The following is a 21,953-nucleotide window of genomic DNA, read 5'->3' as shown; positions in this document are numbered from 1 at the left end:
CCCTACTTGCAAATCTATATTGATAATGCCTCATCCTGCCATGTCATAATCACGATGACACCGGTGAACCAAACCATTGTATTTAATCCCAGAAAGGATTGAATTTAATCCCTTGAATTATAACCAAACCTCCTCATACGCATAGATCACATAAATGATATCACAAGCTTCAACACCCTAAAGCTTCGGTCATTTAATATGCTGCTCTTACATTCCAACATTGAATTTCTTACTAATTCCCAAATTATAGAGAACCAGACGAGCATTGGAAACACTGTAGTAGGAAGTACCCAAATATTATAGACAAAACTAGAACCCATAGAATGTAATTCACTACCAATATTAGAATAAATACCAGAAGTTTCCACAACATAAAACAAGAAACAGAATTATACCATGCATTTCCACTCTTCAATTTCAAAAAGCAGCAAAACATTGAAACTGGAAATAAACTTTCCCTTATTCCTATCACCATTGTCATTTGTAATGAACAAATTTCCACATAATTTAAGAATCTACCTTCGAGGCACAAATCAATGTATGAGAGCTTGTGGTTTCCTTAAAAGAATAAAGGATACCAATCATAAACATCCACATAAACCACCTTCTGCCCCGGTCTATGCATGCTCTCTACGCAGGGCCCAATCTGATTAAAGATACTAAGAACAATGTTGAAAAAATTGAGTGCTGAAAACAGATGAATAACCTTGATATACTCCATCCCGGTTATTTGTTCCATTAGTGCACTTATTAATAACCCAATCAATATGTTTAACATTGTAACTCAATATTTTGCACAGGAGGAAGAAGAATCCATCATACCTCCTAATACAGCCTAAGCAATAGATCAAAAAGCAAATCTAATTATTAGTTAACAACATCCAAGACTAATTTTCGTGACTTTAAAGGAGACCACTTCCATCGCCTATAGAAACCAGCTTGAAGAAGAGCAAGAGAGAAAATAAATATCCATTTAACTCCCATCTGCAAACATGCACACAATTAATTCATGATAAGGATGTCTGCTATAGCCGTGAAGAATACCTTACACACACAGACAATACATATATAACAGCAAAAATGGAACTTGAGAATCCAATATTAATAATTGTTAACACCTAACACAAAGGCTTACCAGTTTCCGTTCCTCCATCTCAGGCTCAGCTGCCCACGACAAGAATGTGACTACATCTTTAGCCATCTGCACAGTTAGTGTACCAAATATAATCTTATGTTGATCATTCTCAAATATTGGCAAGGCCTTGTGATTAACAGCAATGGGAAGAAAATGTAAGTCAATGTGTTGGTTTCCAGATTTTGACTTTCAACTAAGCAATCACGTACCTGAGATTCTGTCGCAGGAACCCCATCTTCGTATTCAACTGCTCCGTCATTGAGCATCTTGGGCATTGCTATTGCGCCACCAGGGAAATAGGGATTGTAGTGCAATCCCTCTCGGATCTGACAATAAAGGTTGCTTTTTATTGTATTGAAAAGAAATTACTCTTCAAAACTTCACCATATACAGGAACTAAATAAGTCAAAATTAAATAGGATTAGTACCGAAACTCCAGCTGGGGGATCTCGGTATCCGGTGAGCAGAGCAAAGACATAATTCTGACCATTGTGACGTGCCTGTAAACAAACAACAGTCTACCCATAAGCACATCTCTACTACTCCATCTGATGTGACAAAGCAATCAACAAATAAGCAAAAAATTAGTACCTTCGTGATTAAGCTAAGATCTGGTGGATAAGCCCCTCCATTAGCAAATCGTGCTGCTTGTTCATTAGGATATGGCATGGGAAAACGATCACTTGTTTTTCCCGGTCGTGTAAACATTTCGCCTTCATCGTTCGGCCCATCCACCACTTCTATCTCTGCTGCTAATGTCTTTGCTTCTTCTTCAGTGTAAGCAACCCCAATAAGGTCACGATAGGTGACTAAAGCCATGCTATGACAAGATGCACAAACTTGCTGATAGACCTGCTGCCCACGCCGAATTCTAGAAGTTTTTAAGCGACAGAACAAACAGAAAAATACTCAGCAAACTCCTCGCACATTAGTTCCGCATGATAACTGCATCCTTAACAGCAAATTTATCCTGCACAAGGCACATGTGATATACTTACGATGCATGATCATAAGAGCTCAGTATTCCCTTATGAGGCCATGGATAGCTTGGACAGTCTAAGCCATGTTCTGCCTCATCAGCAGAAGCTATGCTGGCAAAACCAACGCAACCGGACAATCCTGCCCCAAGAATTGCCAAACCTCTCAACGACTTTACACCGACATTGTCTCCTCCTCCCTGACTGTGCATGGAAGAAAACACTGGCGCAGCCTGCAAAGAGAATGCTCCATGTATGACAAAAAAGCTACAAAATCAAAATTTTGATAAACAAATTCCTAGAACAGTTAGAATTAAAAACCAAGTGACAGTGGTGTTGTCTAATTGTTGATATATTGTATGCAATGGTAGTGCTGGTATGACAGCACACTTGCTGTCTTCATGGAATATATTTTGTCAACGATCAATACATGCCTAGGGCGGTCTTGTTTTATGTCTTGCAAAAAGCCAAGGAAGTTGACCCTAACAATCCTAATAGCTATTTTTCATGAAAACACATTTCCACCTCAAACAGAAGTGTCCCCATTTCAAGGTCATAATTGGAGAGAAAAAAAGGGAATGTATTTGGTATATAAGGATGCCATTGGTTTTTGTCAGGGACGGCAAAAACCAACCTCATTTCATTTTTTTTTAAAAGGCCCAGCTTTAAAAAAGCACTTTTTGTTTCTAGCTCGCCTTCAAATGGGTTAAGCAAAACCAATTTCTCATTTCAATCTCATTTTGAAGGAGCCCAAAGAATAAGAAACAAGCAGCAAGGATTTGAGGCTTTGAAGGACAGAAAAAAAAGCCAACTGCAATGCTTTAAGAAGCATTTGGAGGAGTTGTTTCATTTTTTGTTTCTTTAGAAAAAAATCAAAGTTTAGAGAAGAAATGTCCATCAAATGTCTGATTTCGTTTTTTCATATTTTACCACTTTGAACAAGCATTACACTCATAAAACATGAGCAGCAGCAGTGGCTAAATAGGGGAAAAAGTTGGTATTGGAATTTTAAGTAGCCATGGAAATGAGTGTGTTCCGGGTGAAGCAAAACATGCACATAAATTTTGAGTGCCCTTCAATTATCTTAAAGGACCATTAAGAACCATGCACAAGGCCCTTTAAACCCCAAAAAAGTCTTCTTTGCCTTGTTCATCCCAAAAAAGTTGTAAAAAAAAAATCTGGAGGGCCTAGGGTGTGGTCTCATTTCTCAGGTGTTTCAAGCAAACGAATTGAAAAAAAGATGGGGTGTAATAAATTACATACGGAGGCAGAAAGCAAGTTTTAACAGTGTGTGCATGACTCCATGCCAATGCATCAGCCCTCACAGACATCAATCCATCAGCCTATGTTGGTCCCTATTTCGTAACCCCTAAAGATCATACAATATGCACTACCCTCCCTGAAAAAGCATATTTTATGGTGAGTTTGGTGATGGAGGACATGAGTACTTGGATGAGGACAGGTTTTTCTATTGTGATGGATGTGTGTTACACATCAGACACTCATCAACATCAAAGTCACATGCACACAGCTGGCTCTTCTTTTCTTGAAGCCATTGATTGTTCAGACAAATGTAAGGATGCAAACTTTCAATTTAGCAAACTGATTTTTAAAAGATACCATAGAGTAGGTTGGGACCTCAAATGTTGTGCAGGTGGTCTACCAGCAATCTTCAACAACTAGTATTCCTTGGCATCTCCTTGTGTCGATGTCTAAAGCAGTTTCCAGATGGATTTCATAACCTATCAAGTTTGAAAAAGCTGGACACATGAGAGATCTGTAAGCTGAGACAGTTTTCAAAAGCACTAGGAGAATGTCCATCTCTCAAACATGTGATTTGTGATACGAATAATGAACAGTGGCTGATCTATCTATGTAAAGCCGAATGCATGAGTAGCCTTACTGTTTAAATTGTTGTTGAAGAAGCATTTAGTTTGCACTGGCTACACTAGAGACCAAATTACAATTTTACACTAAGTCTATGATCACTTAGAAGCACAAGACCAGCTCTTGCAAGTATCAACAACGTTACCCAAAATGGAGTTTCAAATTATCTTTGATGGTTTCAGAATTTGTTCACTGTACAATAGAAATATGAGTAATTTATTGCTTGAAAACATAGATTGTTTGGGTCAATGTAAAATATTTATAAAGTCCTTTTGTACTAAATTATTTGTCAATGTGAATTTGACTGCAAAGGAATTCTCCATTAAAGATCTAAACAATTGATGGAAAATTACTGGTACACTCAGTAATCAGTCAATGAATCTGAATAGCTGATAACCACAAAAATACTGAGGGGGAGGTGGTGAATCAGTATTTTAATATTTTAAATCAAAAACAACTTAAGAGGAAGCAAAGAAGACAAGAACAAACAAATTTACCTCGCAGAAATCGTTTTAGGTAAAAATCACAATACCACTAATCTCAAGAAATGGACTGCTACCCAATACAATAAAGCTAACTGCTAAGTTAGCGATTCGGCCTTCTGGAGGCTGGATGCAGAAGCGGATACGGACGGGTGCTGGAGGTAGATGGATGCACCATGGGTGCCACCTGAATGCCACTCACAGGCACCCAGATGCAGACAGATGCCTGTTTCAGGCATCCGGACGCATCCGGGTGCCTATGAGTGGCATCCGGATGGCACCCACTAGGCACCTGGGAGCATCAATAGGCTTCCTTGCCCAGAAAAGCAAGACAGACATTTTTTAACATATTTTTAACATGTGGCATGGTTCTATTAGGCTTAAATCATGAGTAAAATGAGTGAAATAATTGAACAAATGTAATCAAAGATAAGAGCAATACGATAGATTTGAAAAGCAATGAGACATTGATGCCTCGGAGAAACTCTTTGTGGGTGAAAACTTCAACCAAATAATACTATATGCTGAGTGCTTAAAAATGGCTTACAAAACTGATTCCACAGCTCCTTTTAAATTGCAATAGGTTTCTTTGCAAGGGTTTCTTTGCAACTGCTGTCTCGTTGAGCTTATATGGAAATGCATTTTGCAAACCTTTTCAAGTTTGAGAGCATTTTAAGTTGCCATTTTTGTGACAAATAGTGAGAGGAAATTCTATCTTCAAATTATAGGGCAGGATTTTTTTTTAATTAATCTATGCCTAAAATCTGAAACAAGTAAACAGATTGCAGATTATGTACCTTGTACAAATAACTTTCTAGGGGTTTTGCATCTAAACAAAATACTTGAAAGAAACAATGTAGCAGTCAAACACAAACTCTTCTTATGCTCTCTTCCACTTACAGTCAGTTTATTAAAAGCAGTGAATGTTCTCCTTTTAAGTATGTATCTGCTGTTCAGGACCACAGATATACAATATAAAAGAGCTCATGCACACTTGTTCAAAATCACTGTCTTCTAACCAAGACTTAGACAGCATGAAGCTGCTCCTCTTATCACCATTCAACTCAGTTCTCTACACCACACAGATAGACACCTTTACTTCCTAGTGCCTTCTTCAACAGTCGTACTGTTCACATAATACCATCCACACTCCACAATTTCATACACGGAAGTTATCAGATATACTTTTTTTGTCATCCCACACACACCTTTCTCATAGTCCCTATATCCGGCCCAGCAAGCTCAGTGTCTCTGTTTTTTCAAAAAACATTCACAGTCAAACTGAAAAGAATTCCTGCACTATCTGTCAGACCCCAACCAACGTCTATCCAAAAACAATTTTTGTTTTACGTACTTTCAGCCTCCCTAAACATTGCTTCAAAACCACTGTTTCTTAATAACAACGATAGGAAGCTCTCCGTCGTTTTTCTTCACACCCACCCACTAATGATTTCTGAATGCAAACAGTACTGAGAGTTCCTTCTGTCGTAACACTCACTTCCATCCTTCCTAACGCTTCACATGCCCACCACGAACACTTCTCTGGTTTTTCAAAAAAAAACACCAAACAGCCCATTACACTGCAAAAGAGACAATCATTAATAAGATACATATCACATCCACCAGTTACAAAAATTTGCCGCCACTTCACCTGGAACACCAACCCAGACTTGATTTATCGGGCAAGGAAAACATGCCAAACCAACACCCATATGTCCTGTGCAAACTGAGAAAGGTAAGCAGTTTGCAATACCTTACCTCTGAGCAGTTACGGGGATGTTATTTCCAGGAGTATAAAAAAAAACGCTTCCATCTTTACTCAATACACAGCATAAGTCAGAGACTATGCTCAAGATAGAGCTCCTCAAACTGATTTCAGAATAATGACACAAGCCACACAACCAAAACATATAGTTCAGAACAAATTCTCTGCAACCACCAAGAATACAGAGAAGTAACACCTCTGAAAACGACATAGTTAGAAGTGGAGTCTCGGCAAACAACAAATGAGACACAACTGAAGGTGCCGACATCATGACTTCAGGTTTACTATCCAGTAAAAAGATCTGCAGCAGACATGCCAAGGCCTATTACGCATGGCACACACAAAACAACAGAGACAGAGATTGGTTTGGTCATAACAAGATCTATCGAATTGACCGGCCAAAGACAGTGATGAGCATGCAGCACCATCAGGAAAGAGTAACAGTAACACATGGCAATCATCCAGCAAAACAAGATATAGTAACAGCATACACATGTCAAGATTAGATGAAGGTGCCAACAAAAACAAAATGGACATAAAACATAATGAAAAATCCCAACAAACTCCCCTATTTTTCATTGATGGCAACCTTGGCTAAATGGAAAAAAAGGACAACTCCCAGCAACTCCCCCTTTGACATCAATGATAACGAAATCTGAACCAAAACTGAAAGATATTGCAATGAAGCTCGTTGTCTGATTATAGTCCATCTAGTGAGAAGGAAAACACCAAGTTTGCTTCATAGATATTCGAAGCGTTCCCAGGGTAGTGGTTTTCTGAAGACGTCAGCCACCTATTCTTTGGAGCAAACATATTCCAGCTGAACAACATGATTAGCAACATGTTCCTCCAAATAGTGGTATTTAATTGGAATATATTTAGTGCAAGAATGCATAACAGGATTTTTAGAACTATCAATCACACTAATGTTATCACAAAATATCGATATAGGATCAGAAAACTGAAGCTTGTAAATTAACAAGGTATTTTTCATCCAAATCACGTGCGAACTGCTGCAATATATTCGGCTTCAGCAGTTGATAGAGCTGTAAAAGTTTGCTTCTTGCTGAGCCAAGAAACAGGGCAACCACCAGGGAAAATGTACAACCACTTGTGATCTTTTTGTCATCCACTGAACCTACCCAATCTGCACCTGAAAAGGCTGTTAGGGAAAAATCAGAACATGTAGGAAACCATAAACCATAATCAACAGTCCCTTTTAGGTACTCAAAGATCCTCTTAACAGCTGAAGAGATTGTTTTGGTGTGGCTTGAAAACATGCAACATTAACAGCTTGCATGATATCAGGTCTAGTAGCTATAACAAACAACAAACTTCCTACCATAGACCTGCACTAAGTTTGATCAACATTAGGAGACTCGTACTCCTTACTTAACTTGCATCGAGTTTCCATAGGAGTACTAACTGAATTACAATCTTCCAGTTGGAAGTCTTTTTGGCAGCCCTCTAACTTATTTGGATTGAGAAATGAAAATACCATTAGCTGATTGATAAATTTGCAGCCGTAGTTGGAAAGTTAAACTCACCATCATTGACATCTCAAACTCATTGTCATGCAATCAACAAATTCCTTTGTCATTTCGGAATTGTCACTACCAAAAATCAAATCATCCACATACACAACAAAATAAGAATGCAACTAGCTTCTTTTACATATAAGTTGTTGTCCACATAGCCCTTTTTGAATCTTTTCTGCTGTAGATATTTATCCAGCCTGTCATATCAAACTCTTGGAGCTTGCTTAAGCCCATACTATGCCCTTTTTAGCTTGCACACATCATCCAAATTGTTAGACAAAGTAAATCCTTTAGAATGTTCAACCTACACTTTTTCATTGTCCACCATTTAAAAATGCGGATTCAACATCCATTTGGTAAACTTCAAAACCCTTGAAGGTTACAAATGCAAGAAACATTCTAATGGCTTCTAACCTTGCTACGATGCAAAGGTTTCATCAAAATCTACTCCAACTTGAGAGTGCCCTTTGCAAACCAAACATGCTTTGTTTCTAATAAATTTTCCTTGTTCATTTACCTTGTTACCAAACACTCATTTCGTGCCAATGATGTTTTTGTCCTTGGGTCTAGGCATAAGCTCCCATGTGTCACTCTTTTGGATTTATTCTAATTCCTCTTTGATAGTAACAATCCAATACTCATCTTTAGCTGCCTCTTCAAAACATTTAGGCTCAAGCACAGAGATTAGTGAAACATCATCACCATCATCTTCAAGATTATTGGTATCATTCCTAAGAGCTCTTGTTCTTCTTTTAACTATTACTTGATCAATAGGATGATTCTTTTGAACAAATTTAGAGAGTGTTTTGGAGGAAGATGTACCAATTTCACCTTGAATATCAAGACTGGAAGGCACGTGTGTAGTTTCAGCGTCATTAATGGAAGAAATTTCATCATCACTGTTTGATTGGGACTTCTCCTTTGCATTTTCTTCCTTCTTGCTTGTTTGTCCAGCATTGGAAGTTGGTGAAGAAGGTACACGTGTTCTGGTTTCTGTTGAAAATAGACTAGAAAACATATATGAAAACCATAAGCATATACCCTGGGAAAAACCCTCTTAACAGAGGGAAACAACCCAGCCTTCAAAGTAGTTCCTTTATTGAATAAAAGTGATTATTACAAAGTTCAGACCTGCTGTCTGATTACAAATAACTCCTATAACATCAATAACATCAGAGCTATACTCCAAAATATATGTATTGCTTACAGACATCTAAAGAATAAGCTACGATTACATATAAGAATATCGACTACCCTGCCAGGAAGAGTATATCGCATATATTAGGCTCACATGAAACAATAAGCCCAGAAATCTTTTGTGAAACTGATGCAAGAATACGATTACAAATTATATGCCATCGTTTAATATTCTAGACCAAGAGATAGCCGCACGATGCAATAAAATACAATGAACAGGTGCCGACGGTTGTCATTATTGTATATACTGTCATCATAAACACTTAGGAGTCTTTAAATATAATAAAGTAAGGAAGACGATTGATGTCCACACTGTAACCGCAGAAGTATATAATCTTTGATAATTTATATAACAAATAACCGCCAGGAAGATGTTCGATAAAGACGTGCGGGTCCCAGAATGGTCTTGCAAATGACATGTAATATATCCTGCAAAATACATTAAGACACAAACAGAAAAGTCTCCATACAAATATTGCATCCGTATTTAATATTGAATAATCATTTAATATACTGAATTTCATATAAAGCTAAAAAATTCAACAGTTTCAACTTTTTGCCTATTGTTTCCGTTGCTCACATTCTCACAAGTTTCATTAGTAACTTCATGAACTTTAACATTTGCACTTCTAATAATTTTGTGCAACCTTCTGTTGTAACATTTGAAAGCTCAAATTGTCTTCACTTCTCTTAATATAACATGGGCTACCCAAAATTTTAAAGTATTTAACAGTAGCTGGTATAACTTTCCAAAGTTTGTAAGGTGTCTTATTGTATTTTGCTTTCAACAAGGTTATGTTTTGAATATGGACAGTTGTATGGATAGACTCTGTCCAAAAGGTATCACTCACTTTTCTTTCATTCATGAGACAATGAGCCACTTCTTGAACTGTTCTATTCTTCCTTTCCACAACACCATTTTGTTGTGGTGTTCTAGGGGCTGAAACTTATATCTTTATTCCATGTTTTTCACAAAAACTCGCAAACTCATTAGAGGTAAATTCACAACCATTGTAAGAATGTAAGCATTTAATCTTTAAATCCACTTCATTTTCAACCAGGTCTTAGATACTTTAAACTTATCTAGAGCTTCAGATTTTTCTTTGAGAAAAGTCACCCAAGTCATACGAGATTAATCATCTATCAGCAACATAAAGTACCTCTAACCTTGTAGAACTGCCTTATTTGACCCACAAAGATTTATGTGGATAAGCTCTAGTGGCTTACAACTGGAATGCTCTTTTGGCTTGAAGTAAGTTATTGTTTGCTTTCCATCTTGGCAATTCTTACAGATGATGTTTTTTGGTTTCTCTAGTAAAGGCATGTCTCTAACCGCTTCCTTCAAGCTGATCTTGATAAGTTTATCAAAATTCATATGCCCAAGTCTTTTATGCCAAAGCCATGCATCTTCAACTTGACTCAAACAACAAGTTTTGTCATTGGAATCATCAAGAACATAAAAATTGTTTGATGCTCTAGTAGCGTTTGCAATCAGTTCATTACCTTCCTTAATGATGCAAGCATTTGAATTGAAGACAAGATCATAACCTTGGTCACAAGGTTTACTCACACTCAACAAATTGTGTTTAAGACCTTTGACATAAAGCACATTCTCAACTTTAGTTGCACCATTATTTAAAATTGAAGTCTCAAAACCAGCTACTTCAGCAGAAGAGCTACCACCAAATCTGACTTTACCTCTTCTCATATTCTTAATAATATGAAACTTACTCTCAAGTCACCAGTCATGTGTCTAGAGAAGCCACTATTTACATACCATATGTCCTTTTTGTTTCTAGCAAGGAGAGTTTGAACAAAAGGCTTTAAGAGATACCTCTTGATTCTTCTTCCTCCAAACTTTCATAATCTTTGGTTTTCCTTTTGCTTCAGCATAGTACAATGACCCTGCACTATTACTCTTGCAAACTTTTGTAGTATGACCAAAGTTGTTGCAGCTATAACAAATGATATTATACTTGCAATAAGAACCAAAGGAATTTCTGTCAAAGAAATAGGACTTTCTCCTAGAGATTGAGCTGCAATTTATTGCTTTGTACCCAAACTAATTACAAGGAAAGCATTAAGCATAGGAGAATGGTTTGTTAACCTTGTTCAAATGAGTTGGTTTGATGTAAATGGGTTGCTCACCACTTGAAGTCAGTTGAACATTATTTTGAGACAGAGAACTTTGACCTACTTCAACACTAATGTTGATTTTTGTGAAGCAAGGAGATTATCCAATGTCATGGTGAAGTTGTTGTTCATCTCTTTACTTGACAAAGTAGTAGATTTTTCAAGGTTCTTTAAAGAAACAACTTCACCCTCTAATCTGAAAAATGTTTTCTGCTTTCAAGTGAATCTAATTTTCTAAACTCTCTTGGATCTTCTAGGCTTCTTCATTCAAAATCTTTGAATCAACTCGTTGTCCTTCAGCCTCATTAAGAGCCATTGCAATATTTGATTTCTCTTGGCATTCCACTTGCAGAAAGTCTACAAGATTCTGATTTTTCTTTTTAATTTTCTTGATTTCAGCCAAGGCAGCAACCAACTCAAGTTCTAAGTCGACTTCACCATCATCCATGTCCTCATCCTCACGAAAGTCTTGGAGTGCCCTCCATGGCTATATGAACCATATCATTTTATAGATCTTTGCCATATGTAGCATGTAGTTGCTCCCAAATTTCTTTAGTTGTATTGAGATGCAAGTCGAGAATCGGTTTTTTTCAGAATTTGAGAGATTAATGGGAGGAACATAATCAGCTGAAACAGATTCTCATACATCAAGTCCAAGAGCCTTAATGTAATCATCATTCTAAAACTCCAAATAGTGAAATTTTGAGCCATCAACCTTGGGAGCCTCACATTTTGAGCGTCATCGTCAATGTGGGAAGAATCACCGTTGTCATCCTTAGAGTAAAGCACCATTTTAGACTTATCAAATTTCTTATTTCCTTTTGCAAAATTCCTAGTTCTATTGAACTTTGAGCTTCTATTGTCACTGTTGTCTTCTTCTTTCTCAAAAGGACATTTAGAAGCGAAGTGACCAAACTTACCACAAATGAAGCATTTTAAGGTCAGCTTACCTTTACCTTTGTTAAGCCCCTTTTTCAGCTTCCATGCAAGATAGGCTATCTCATCACTTGAATCACCATGCGAACTATCACTTGACTTTTGCTCCTTTTCCACCTTTTGCAGCCTTGAAAGCAGTTTCTCTTTTTGATGATCCATCAACATTGGTACGCATTTCATATGTTGTTTGGATACAATGCAGTTTATCCACAGTGAGAGTATCCAAATCTGACATCTCTTCAACAGCAGAGAATTTGGCATTAAAATTTAAAGGCAAACTGTGTAGAATCTGTTGAACAATGGTCTTCTTCTCAAAAATAGCTTCACCAAGACCTCTTAAAGCGTTAAATCCTTGTCAACTCTTAAAAAGTAACCTACAACACTCTCATCCTCCTTCATGCAAATGCCTTCAAAAATCATTTTATGGGTTTGACTTTTTGCCTTCCGAACTTTATCACCATGATAAGCATTTAACAGCTTAACCCAAACTTCTTTGGCTGAGTCACAGCGCATAACTTTCACAATTCAGGTTCTAAGAGACCACATAGCAGCTGCCAGCGCATTCATGGCTTTGGCATTATTTTCGAAGCCCTTTTTTGCATCAGCATTTGTAAGGGGTTGCGCTGGGACAGTGTATCCATTGACCACCCTCATGTACAAACCAAATATTAGGGGCATAATGTAGGTTTTCAAATGAACACTCCAAAAGGCATAGTTAGTCCCATCAAAAAGAGGAGCACGATTTGAGGCAAGACCATCTAAGGCACTCATGGTTACACAAGACAGACCTGTTAGAAACAATAGTCCACCAAGATAACTGAGAGGGGGGGTGAATCAGGTATCTGATAATTAAAACATTTATCTTCTTTAAACAAACTTAACCAATCAACCAAAGTAAATAGCAACTATAATAAAATGCACATAGACAATTAAACTAGATATGTTGACTAGGGAAACCCTTGATCAGAGGGAAAACCCCAATGGGAATGATGCCCATAAGATGATATACTAATATAAATATTCCTTGTTAGAGGATGGACCCTGTTAGGAGTCTAATTACAACATTTAGTACATGGAGTCCCTGTTAGGAAACTTCGAATCCCTGTTAGGAGTTGTAGTATAATGTATGCAAGATGAGCCCACTGCCCAAACATGCAATTTCAACTACAAGAAGAGCTCGCTGCTCAAACATGTAATTTACAGTTATGTTCTTCTTTCCTTTGTTCTGTCAACTGAACCAATCACTATCAGACCTTGTAAACCACGTCACGAACCTTGGATCCAAATATCAAACCTCGGATCACTCAGCAAAGTCTCGGCAATGAAGCTTCCTTCACTTCCGCTCTGCTATTCCCGACTTCGCATTTCACTCTTACTATTGCTTATCATCAATCATCAACCATGTCATATGATAAAGGAAAATGTCCTTTCTTTATACCGAGTCCATAGAACAATTCCCTGAGTCGGTTGTTAGACCTTCTCAATTAATTATTATAGGACCACATTAAGAACACGTTACACTTAGCGATAACATAAATCTTCCACCTTGCAACTTGAATAATTTTTCATACACGCAATATTATGACTAGCGAACATAGCCATGTCATCACAAACATGTCTTTTACATGTCCTCAACCTCGATTCTCAGAATAACAATTCTACCAAGAGATATGACAAGTTTACCAAAACATGCCTCTACAAACTATATCTCTGAACAGAAATTACCAAAACTTACAATAACTTCTTCCAGACTTATCATCTCTTCTTCCAACATTAACTGCATATACTAGATACTCAGAAGTATCTCTCATAACCTCAGATACTTAGAATACTCAACTAGCCATCCATACCAACTTGATCTTTCCATTGTTCTTCTGTTAGATACCACAAAAAACTGCTATGTTGACATCGATAACAAACTCAATCATGAATGTAACATACCATCATAGTAACATATCTATAATACTCCCCCATAGGAATATCATCAGCATTCATGCTTGCAACAAGACCAACTCTCAAGCTTTTAAACTTTTAGAAGAGAGAACTTGGCTCTAAAATCAATTGAAAACCACAAAAATACTGAGGGGGAGGACGTAAATCGGTATTTTAAAATTTTGAATCAAAAGCAACTCAAGAGGAAGCAAAGAAGGCAAGAACACACAAATTTATCTCGTGGGAACCCTTTTGGGTAAAAACCACGGTACCACTAATCTCCAAGAAATGGGCTGCTACCCATTACAATAAAGAGCTGCAACTCTTTTCACACCCAAAACAATACAGGCTCCAACCTGCTATAAGCTTCAGAAATCAAATAGAGAGTTGCTACAACCATTCGGACATCATCAAAAAAGCAAAGAACCAAAGCTTCTACTAATCAGGTTAGAAGCACAAAGTCACACATATATCTTGAACCGAAGTCATACTTGTAGCAGCCAGACAAAAACTCTGTTTATGCCCGCTTCCACTTACAGTCAATTTATTAAAAGCAGATAATCTACTCCTTTTAAGTATGTATCTGCTGTTCAGGACCACAGTTATGCATATAAAAGAGCTCAAGCACACTTGTACAAAACCACTGTCTTCTCACCAAGACTTAGACAGTATGAAGCTGCTCCTCTTATCACCCTTCAACTCAGTTTTCGCTCCACCACACAGATAGACACCTTTACTTCCCAATGCCTTCTCGAACAGTCGTACTGTTCTCACACTACCATCCACACTCCAGAATTTCATACATGGAAGTGTTATCAGATATCGTTTTTCTTTCATGCCATACGCACGTTTCTCATAGTCCCTATCTCCGGCTCAGGCAGCTCTGTGTCTCTATTTATTCAAAAAACATTCACAGTCAAACTGACGAGTTCCCACACTATCTGTCAGACGCCAACCAACAGCTATCCAAAAACATTTTTTGTTTTACACTTTCGGCCTCTCTAAAGGTCACCCCAAAACCACTGTTTCTTATTATCAACGATAGGAAGCTCCCTGTTGTTTTTCTTCACACCTTCCTGTTAATGATTTCTGAATGCACACAGTACTGAGAGTTCCTTCTGTCATGATGCTCACTTCCGTCCTTCCTGACACTTCACATGCCTGCCACGAACACCTCTCTGTTCTGAAAAAAAAACACAATACAATGTCATATTTGCCCATAGCACTCCAAAAGAGAGAATCATTACCACAATACATATCACGTCCACCAGTTACAAAAAATTGGCACCACTTCACCTGAAACAGTTATCGTGACATGATTTATCAGGCAAGAAAAACATGCCAAACCAACACCCATATGTCCTTTGCAAACTGAGACAAGTAACCAGTTTGCAATACCTTACCTACGAGCAGTTATCCTTACAGGGACATTATTTCCAGGAGCATAAAAAAAGTGCTGCCATCGTTACTCAATACACAGCATAAATCGAGACAATGCTGAAGATAGAAACGCTCAAACTGATTTCAGAATAATGACACGAGCAACAAAACCAGAACATATAGTCAAGAACAAATTCTCTGCAACCACCAAGAATACAGAGAAGTAAAGCCTCTGAGAAGGACATAGATAGAAGAGGAATCTCGCCAAACAACAAATGAGGCATAACACAAGGTGCCGACATCATGACTTCAGGTTTACTATCCAGTAAAAAGATCTGCAGCAGACATGCCAAGGCCTATTACACATGGCACACCCAACACAACAGAGACAGATTGGTTTAGTAATAACAAGATCCATCAAATTTATTGGCCAAAGAAACCGATGAACATGCAGCACCTTCAGGAGAGAGTAACAGTAACACACAGCAGTCATCCAGCAAAACAAGATATAGTGCCAGCATATGCAGTTTTCCAGCAACATTAGATGAAGGTGCCAACAAAAACAAAATGCCATAAAACATCAATGAAAAACGCCAACAGTAGCAGCACAGGTGGAGCTACTGTATCCCAAATAAGTCAAGTTGCTTGGGTGGGTTGCTATATAAGATTGTAAAGAGTTAAAGGAGCTTGTGATGGAAATCCATGTGAATGTTGTTGCACTTAGACATGGTTGAATGGTAAAATCGACAATAGCATGGTACTTTGTCAATAAACTTGATGCCAATATCAGCTTTGCCCTAACATCTGTTCTAGGTTCAGTTTGCCCTATTTATATGATCCTGGGTCTCCGGATGATTACTTTAACCAGTAGTTTTCTGGCAAAGTAGATAGGATTCCTATTCTGTAGAGAATGAAAAATCTTTCCCATTACATATAGGCCATGAGACCAAACAATGTTAGTTGACCAAAACCTGTTGTCATTGAAAAAGCACAAGAACAAATCAACCAGCTCTGGTGGACACTTGGACTAGGACCAAACTGCAAAGACTGGAATTGGAAGGGAAATTGAAACTGAAAAGTATCTAACATTCTGGAAAGTACCAGGCAGTAAATAACTGTCCTCAAGAAGGCAATAAGCAGATTTATATATTGCCATTGTTCCAATAGGGAGTATGCTCTTTCACTTTTCTTCCACAGGAATTTGTTGAAACTCCCATTCCAAGTTATATTAATTGTATTTTTGTGACCAGTACCCAGATAACTCTTACAGTTGTGCAGGATTATCATTTGATAAACATAAAGTCTTGCGACACATGGCAAATAAGGACATGTACACTGTAGGAAGCTGTTTATGTCTCATAAACTTTATTACATTCCTTCAAACTGAAATATAGACAGAGATCACCCATTTAATTAAACAGATTATTTATATTCATAGGTTTCCAATACAGCTAATCTTTCATAGATTATAAAATATATATGGTATATCTTTGCTTTTCCCCCAAATTACAAAAAACTGAATATTTACCACTGCTGAAGAATAACCCATAGCAAAGACTTCAAGATTGTTGGGAACATATAGGCACAATGGACGACAAATTTCTTTTTCGCTACAAATGAATTTACATTCCAAAAAAATTGGATGCAATGAAAAACAGGATGATTTGATAATTCATAATTACAGTCATAAGGAGCCAACTTTATTGGCTTTCTCCATGATTACAAATACGGGTTACATACCAGAGTCTGGAGTTCACTCATTATAATAAGTCACAAACTACCAGAGAGAACTCTGGTCTGTGCTTATTAAAATAAAAAAAATTCCAGTAAAGCCTGTTAATGGACCTTTAAGTGTTCAACCTCCTCTTGGCACAATCAAGATTGAATCTTAGAAGATTCCAGACAGGATTAAGGTTTATTTTGACAGGGCCTCTAAAGGCAACCCGGGACCTTTCAGGAGCTGGCTATGTTGCTCAAGATAATGCAAGTGATATTGAGACGAATGGAGCTAAAAGATTATCAGTGGGAACAAACAATGAAGGCAAAAGCTTAGGGGCAATACTTGCCATCAAATTGGGCAATGAAAATGGACATCGGGGAATTACATAGTAACTGGAATAATCAAAGGGCAAGCTGGGGTACACCACCTAAACAAAAAAATTCATAGGATCAAGTTACTGCTTGAAGTATTTGAGGATTTTAAAGTTTCACATGATTTGCAGGAGGCAAATGAAGTTGCAGATAGACTATTAAATTTGGGGATGTCTTTATCAGAGTAGAGAGAGGAAGAATTCTTGGAAGACCTTAGTAGGATTCAGTTCGAATGTTTGGACCAATTGATAGGACATGTTCATTAGGGGTGAAATATTGCACTTGGTTAAAAGAATTTGAAGTATTAAACCAACTGTTATATGGTGGCAAAAACGAAGGACCCAAACATTGAGCCAGGAGAAGTGTATAAGCACATGACAACTTAACAAGCGGGGTGGTGGGTGACGAAGACATTATGGAGTAATCATACCAACATCATTATAATGAGGAACATGGTGGAGTCACTGGATTAATCTAGAACTTTCTAGATGGATCATCTCCTATTTCATTTGAAATTGGGAATGCCATTCTGAAAGCGACATTGGTGACAAGTGAGCAGAAACAGACCAATAACAATGGAGGCTAATTTCTCACTCAACTCACCGAATTAGTTGCCTGCATTTAGAGGAGAGATAACAACAAGAAAGAGAGGAGTGTTTAATTTCGATGATGATCAATTCAGAAGGTGTGTGACAAAGTTATTGAAGGAAGAATATCTGAAAATGGAACTTTGGCCGCAGACAAATCTTGACAGTTCATCCATTTTCCTTGCTTGGACACATTATAACTGGGTAGTCGGGAGGACGCTCTAAAGACTATGCAGTTCTAGGCAAAACCGGATCAGGCAGGTGGATCATTTCCCATTTTGCGAAAAGTGGAGCCTATTGTGGGTTTGGCAACAGAAGATGGCCCATGGAGAGTAGTGGACGGGGTTTCTAAGATTTCCAGTCTTTTCTCTTGTGGAGTTCTACAAAGTCAAAGGAGAAGCAAATAGAGGAGATAGAGAGCAGTTGGAAGGAGCTGCTGTTGTATATGCAGAATGAGGAGGAAATGGAGCAGCTAGAGACGGGGAGAAAAGAAAGTTTAAAACCACCCAGAGGAAGTCAATTGTCAAACTAAGGCCAGAGTAAGGCAAGATGGTCGGAAGGAAGCAGACAAGGAAGACCAAAAAGAGCCAATTTGGAACCCATGGTGGAATTTTCATACCAAATGAGACAAGGGAGAAGATGCTGAAGAAATGGATGGGGTGATTGACTCCCAAATGATGTCCATTTTTGTTTTTTCCATCTGAAGGAAATAGTTTGTTCTAACCCAATTTTGATAAGGACACTGGCTCTTCACTGTAAACAGTATAGTAGTGTCAATGGTAGTAGTGTCAAGCTATATAATGTATATGGTCTATCTGGTTATTTGAGATGTATATAAGGTCTACATAGTCTACTCTAAGCCCGAGAGACTATATATAAAGCAGCATGCATATGAAGCTGCAGATAGGTGTAAAAGAATATAGAACTGATGTCAGTCAGCAGACAGAGGCTTTTTTTGTAATTTTAATTCTAAAAATTAATAAAATATAAACAAATTACCGATAAAAAAACAGTACATTAAAGTGGGTTCAATTGTCCTTGGAGTCTTATCATTTTTTTTAATGCCTATGTCATTCATTTCTCCATTGTGTGAATAACCAAATTTCCACATTACCATAAAATCTCACAAATTTCAATTTTTCCCGGATACCTCCAAAATGAATGATGACCTTAAGAAAAGTTCAAATATTATTTCTTATTAAGTCAACACACTCTGGGCCCCATTCATGGGTTAGCTAATCATCCTTCACCATCTTTTAAGTGCTTTAATGTAAAAGGATACTTCCTCCTATAGGGATGTGGAAATTGAATTCTGATGGAGTGTTGACAGGGAATCCAAATTTGGGATAAGAGATCATTGGGGCCTCATAATCAAGGTGGCCTCTAAGAAAATCAAGCCTAGAACAAACTACAAGACAGAGGTGGAGGCTCTGCTTTTGGCATTACAAATCATAAAACCATGGAAATTAGAAATGTGCTGATTGAAGGAGACAGTGAGGTCATTATTCTCTCTCATAAATTTTCACTTGGGGGGCTGGAGAGTCAAAAGTTTTTCCGAAAGCATGGTAAATAATGGATAGCCTGTCATACTTCACAATCAATTATTGCTGCATAGAAGAAACGAGAGTTGGTGTTCTCCTTTCAAATGAAGGAATAGACCAAGTCGAGGAATTAACCATTAGTGATGAAGTGGAAAGATGATTTGTCCTCAGTGATTCAGAACTTGTGAGATAAACTACACCATATAAATTTTGCTCATCACCATGCTCAACAGCAGAGCTTGAGATTGCCTCCCATCATTAGCTCATGACACATGCAAACAATGGATATCCGACTGTCTAGCTCCTCGTGTATTCAAGCTAACTCTATAATTAGCACATCACCTCCTCTTTAATTTATACTCGCCTCTAGAATTTTCATCAAATCCTTGTGTCATTTCTCCATGGAACCATTAATCAATCTTGGAAGACAAACGTAAAATGGCTTTTTCGGTGAGATTTTAGAGTCCAAAACATAGGAAAGTCTTCTTATATGCTGGAGGTGATTAAAAAAGTCTTGTGTTCAGATTTTGTTGAGGCAGATTGGAGGCATTGCATCAACTCTGATATTCTCATCCACTTTCCTTGGCAATGTTTATATCATAAAAAGAGATAAGGAGATCAAAATGGCGACTAAGAAATATCATGTGTGGGAGAAACTCAAGGTTGGCTTGATTGAAGCTGTGGATACAACCGAACCAGTTCTGGGGCAATTGCTACCATGTTCAGGAATAGAGTTGAGTGATTTTGCCTGTGTTGACAGAGTGGAGACACGGCTGACATGATTGATCAAAAAAGTGGCAATCATCCAGTTTTCTAGATTACAAGCCTACCATACGTGATGAATTATTGGCCCCACATAAAGTTGTTATCAGCAAGGTAATTTCAACTGGTCAAAGGTGGACAAAGCTATCAAATTCCTGTGGCAAATGGACCAAGCAAGAAGATGACTCATACAGGTCCAAATATTTCCATGCATAGAATGTGAATCTTTGGTATTTCATTTTTTCCTAAAGTCATTGTAACTGCTCTTCTATATTATCAGCAAATAGTAACTGGGTGTCAAGTCCGTGTCCATTTAAGTTCTTAATTTTCATTTTCTGTAGATGAAGTAGAAGTTAGGACTTTAGAGATGAGAGGTGATAATACTTTGTCACTTTACTAATTGGACAAAGCTGTATAAGAAAACTAAGGTCGTTTTTCCAAATATAATGATTTTTCTCAGTGCCCTCTGCCGATGTTCATCTAGCGGTAAAGAGTAGTAATTTCCCTGATAATAACATTGGTTCGGGCAACACTGGACATGCCCCCATGTTAAGCTGGAGGCATGAAGCAGGTCCAACGTATGAGGCCAATTGCAAATTAAAGAAAGAAAAAAAAGGTTTTGATGGAAGAGAAATCCCTTCAACATTGCATCGAAGCCAAAAGAAGCTCAAAGCGTAATGTTAGACTCCCATTATTAAGTGGTGCCCAGGGTGTGTTAGGATCAACTACTTCGAGAGAGAGAGGGAGATCATCCACCGAAAATTCTTAAAGCTTAGGGTGCTACCGGATCATTATCATTATGTTGTCCGGACAGTGTAACCATCTGCCTATAAGCAATAGGATTTTTCTCAATGTCCAAACTCTTTGGGAAATCCTTGAGATTAGGGCATCACCAATCGCAATTGGAGAGCATAAATGGTTGCAAGACTCTGTGAGAGTAGCCAACAAGTATGCAAGTGATTTGATCTCCAACGTAATAAATTTACATGACAACTCTAAATTTCTATAAAACGTTTCCACCAACCTATGTTCTAGTGGTTGACACAAAGCTTGTAATGCATAAGAGCCAGATCCGAGTCCCAGAGGGCTCACATCCCTTATTGGATTTAAGAAGTTCGATCCGAATAAATAAAAAATACACGAAGCGCTTAATACCCGATCAGACGTAAAGGGCTTATTAAAACCCCATTTGACAACAAGGGCTTGAAATTAAAAGGATTTAGAGTTCTAACCTGGCGAACTGCTTCAAGCGTGGTTTTGGCATTTCCAACTCCATTCTTTAAGAGCTGCAGCAGGAGCAACCGCATTTTTGCTACAGCCTCTGCTCTTAATCAATATAGATGCTGAATAAAACAATGGCAACACAAAGCTTTCGAAGTCGTTATTTCAATCCCTTATAAATGGACGTCACGGAAACCCTTTTTCTTACACAAATTCGATATCCCAGATGAAAACCCAGATTATTTTCTCTTCAAAATAAATTAAAAAAATTGATTTCTTTCCTTTGGGTACATAGTAACCAGATTATTTGACTCTATAACATAGATCTTTGGAGGATCATTGCCCTAAATTTACTTTTGCAGGTAATTAAAGCAATTTTTTAAAATTAA

The 21,953-nt window shown here is 37.7% G+C and overlaps 1 protein-coding gene across 1 annotated transcript; it reads right to left on the bottom strand.

Moving 5' to 3' along the window:
* Positions 1-435: 435 nt before the first annotated feature.
* Positions 436-21,714, bottom strand: LOC149543308 (cytochrome c1-2, heme protein, mitochondrial). Its single transcript, XM_089798143.1, has 7 exons — positions 21,576-21,714; positions 2,134-2,345; positions 1,727-2,006; positions 1,564-1,635; positions 1,345-1,461; positions 1,136-1,201; positions 436-984 (listed from the first exon to the last, which is right to left on the bottom strand). Exons 1-7 carry the CDS (start codon positions 21,648-21,650, stop codon positions 868-870), a joined length of 939 nt encoding a protein of 312 aa, XP_089654269.1. The 5' UTR covers positions 21,651-21,714; the 3' UTR covers positions 436-867.
* Between the last annotated feature and the right edge of the window lie 239 nt (positions 21,715-21,953).

This window comes from Cupressus sempervirens, chromosome 8 (assembly GCF_028749045.1).
Source record: "Cupressus sempervirens isolate cs-2001-9-10 chromosome 8, ASM2874904v1, whole genome shotgun sequence".
Classification (NCBI taxonomy): Eukaryota; Viridiplantae; Streptophyta; class Pinopsida; order Cupressales; family Cupressaceae; genus Cupressus; species Cupressus sempervirens.
The sequence above is the reverse complement of the archived record's forward strand: the minus strand, read 5'-3'. Positions and strand labels throughout refer to the sequence as shown.

Excerpts from the sequence above, each read along its gene's own strand:
- LOC149543308 (XM_089798143.1), bottom strand. The coding sequence starts at position 21,650 with ATGCGGTTGCTCCTGCTGCAGCTCTTAAAGAATGGAGTTGGAAATGCC. Across the intron at positions 1,462-1,563 it reads ATCCCCCAGCTGGAGTTTCG|ATCCGAGAGGGATTGCACTA; the intron begins GTACTAATCCTA and ends CTTTATTGTCAG. Across the intron at positions 1,202-1,344 it reads TTCCTGCGACAGAATCTCAG|ATGGCTAAAGATGTAGTCAC; the intron begins GTACGTGATTGC and ends CTAACTGTGCAG.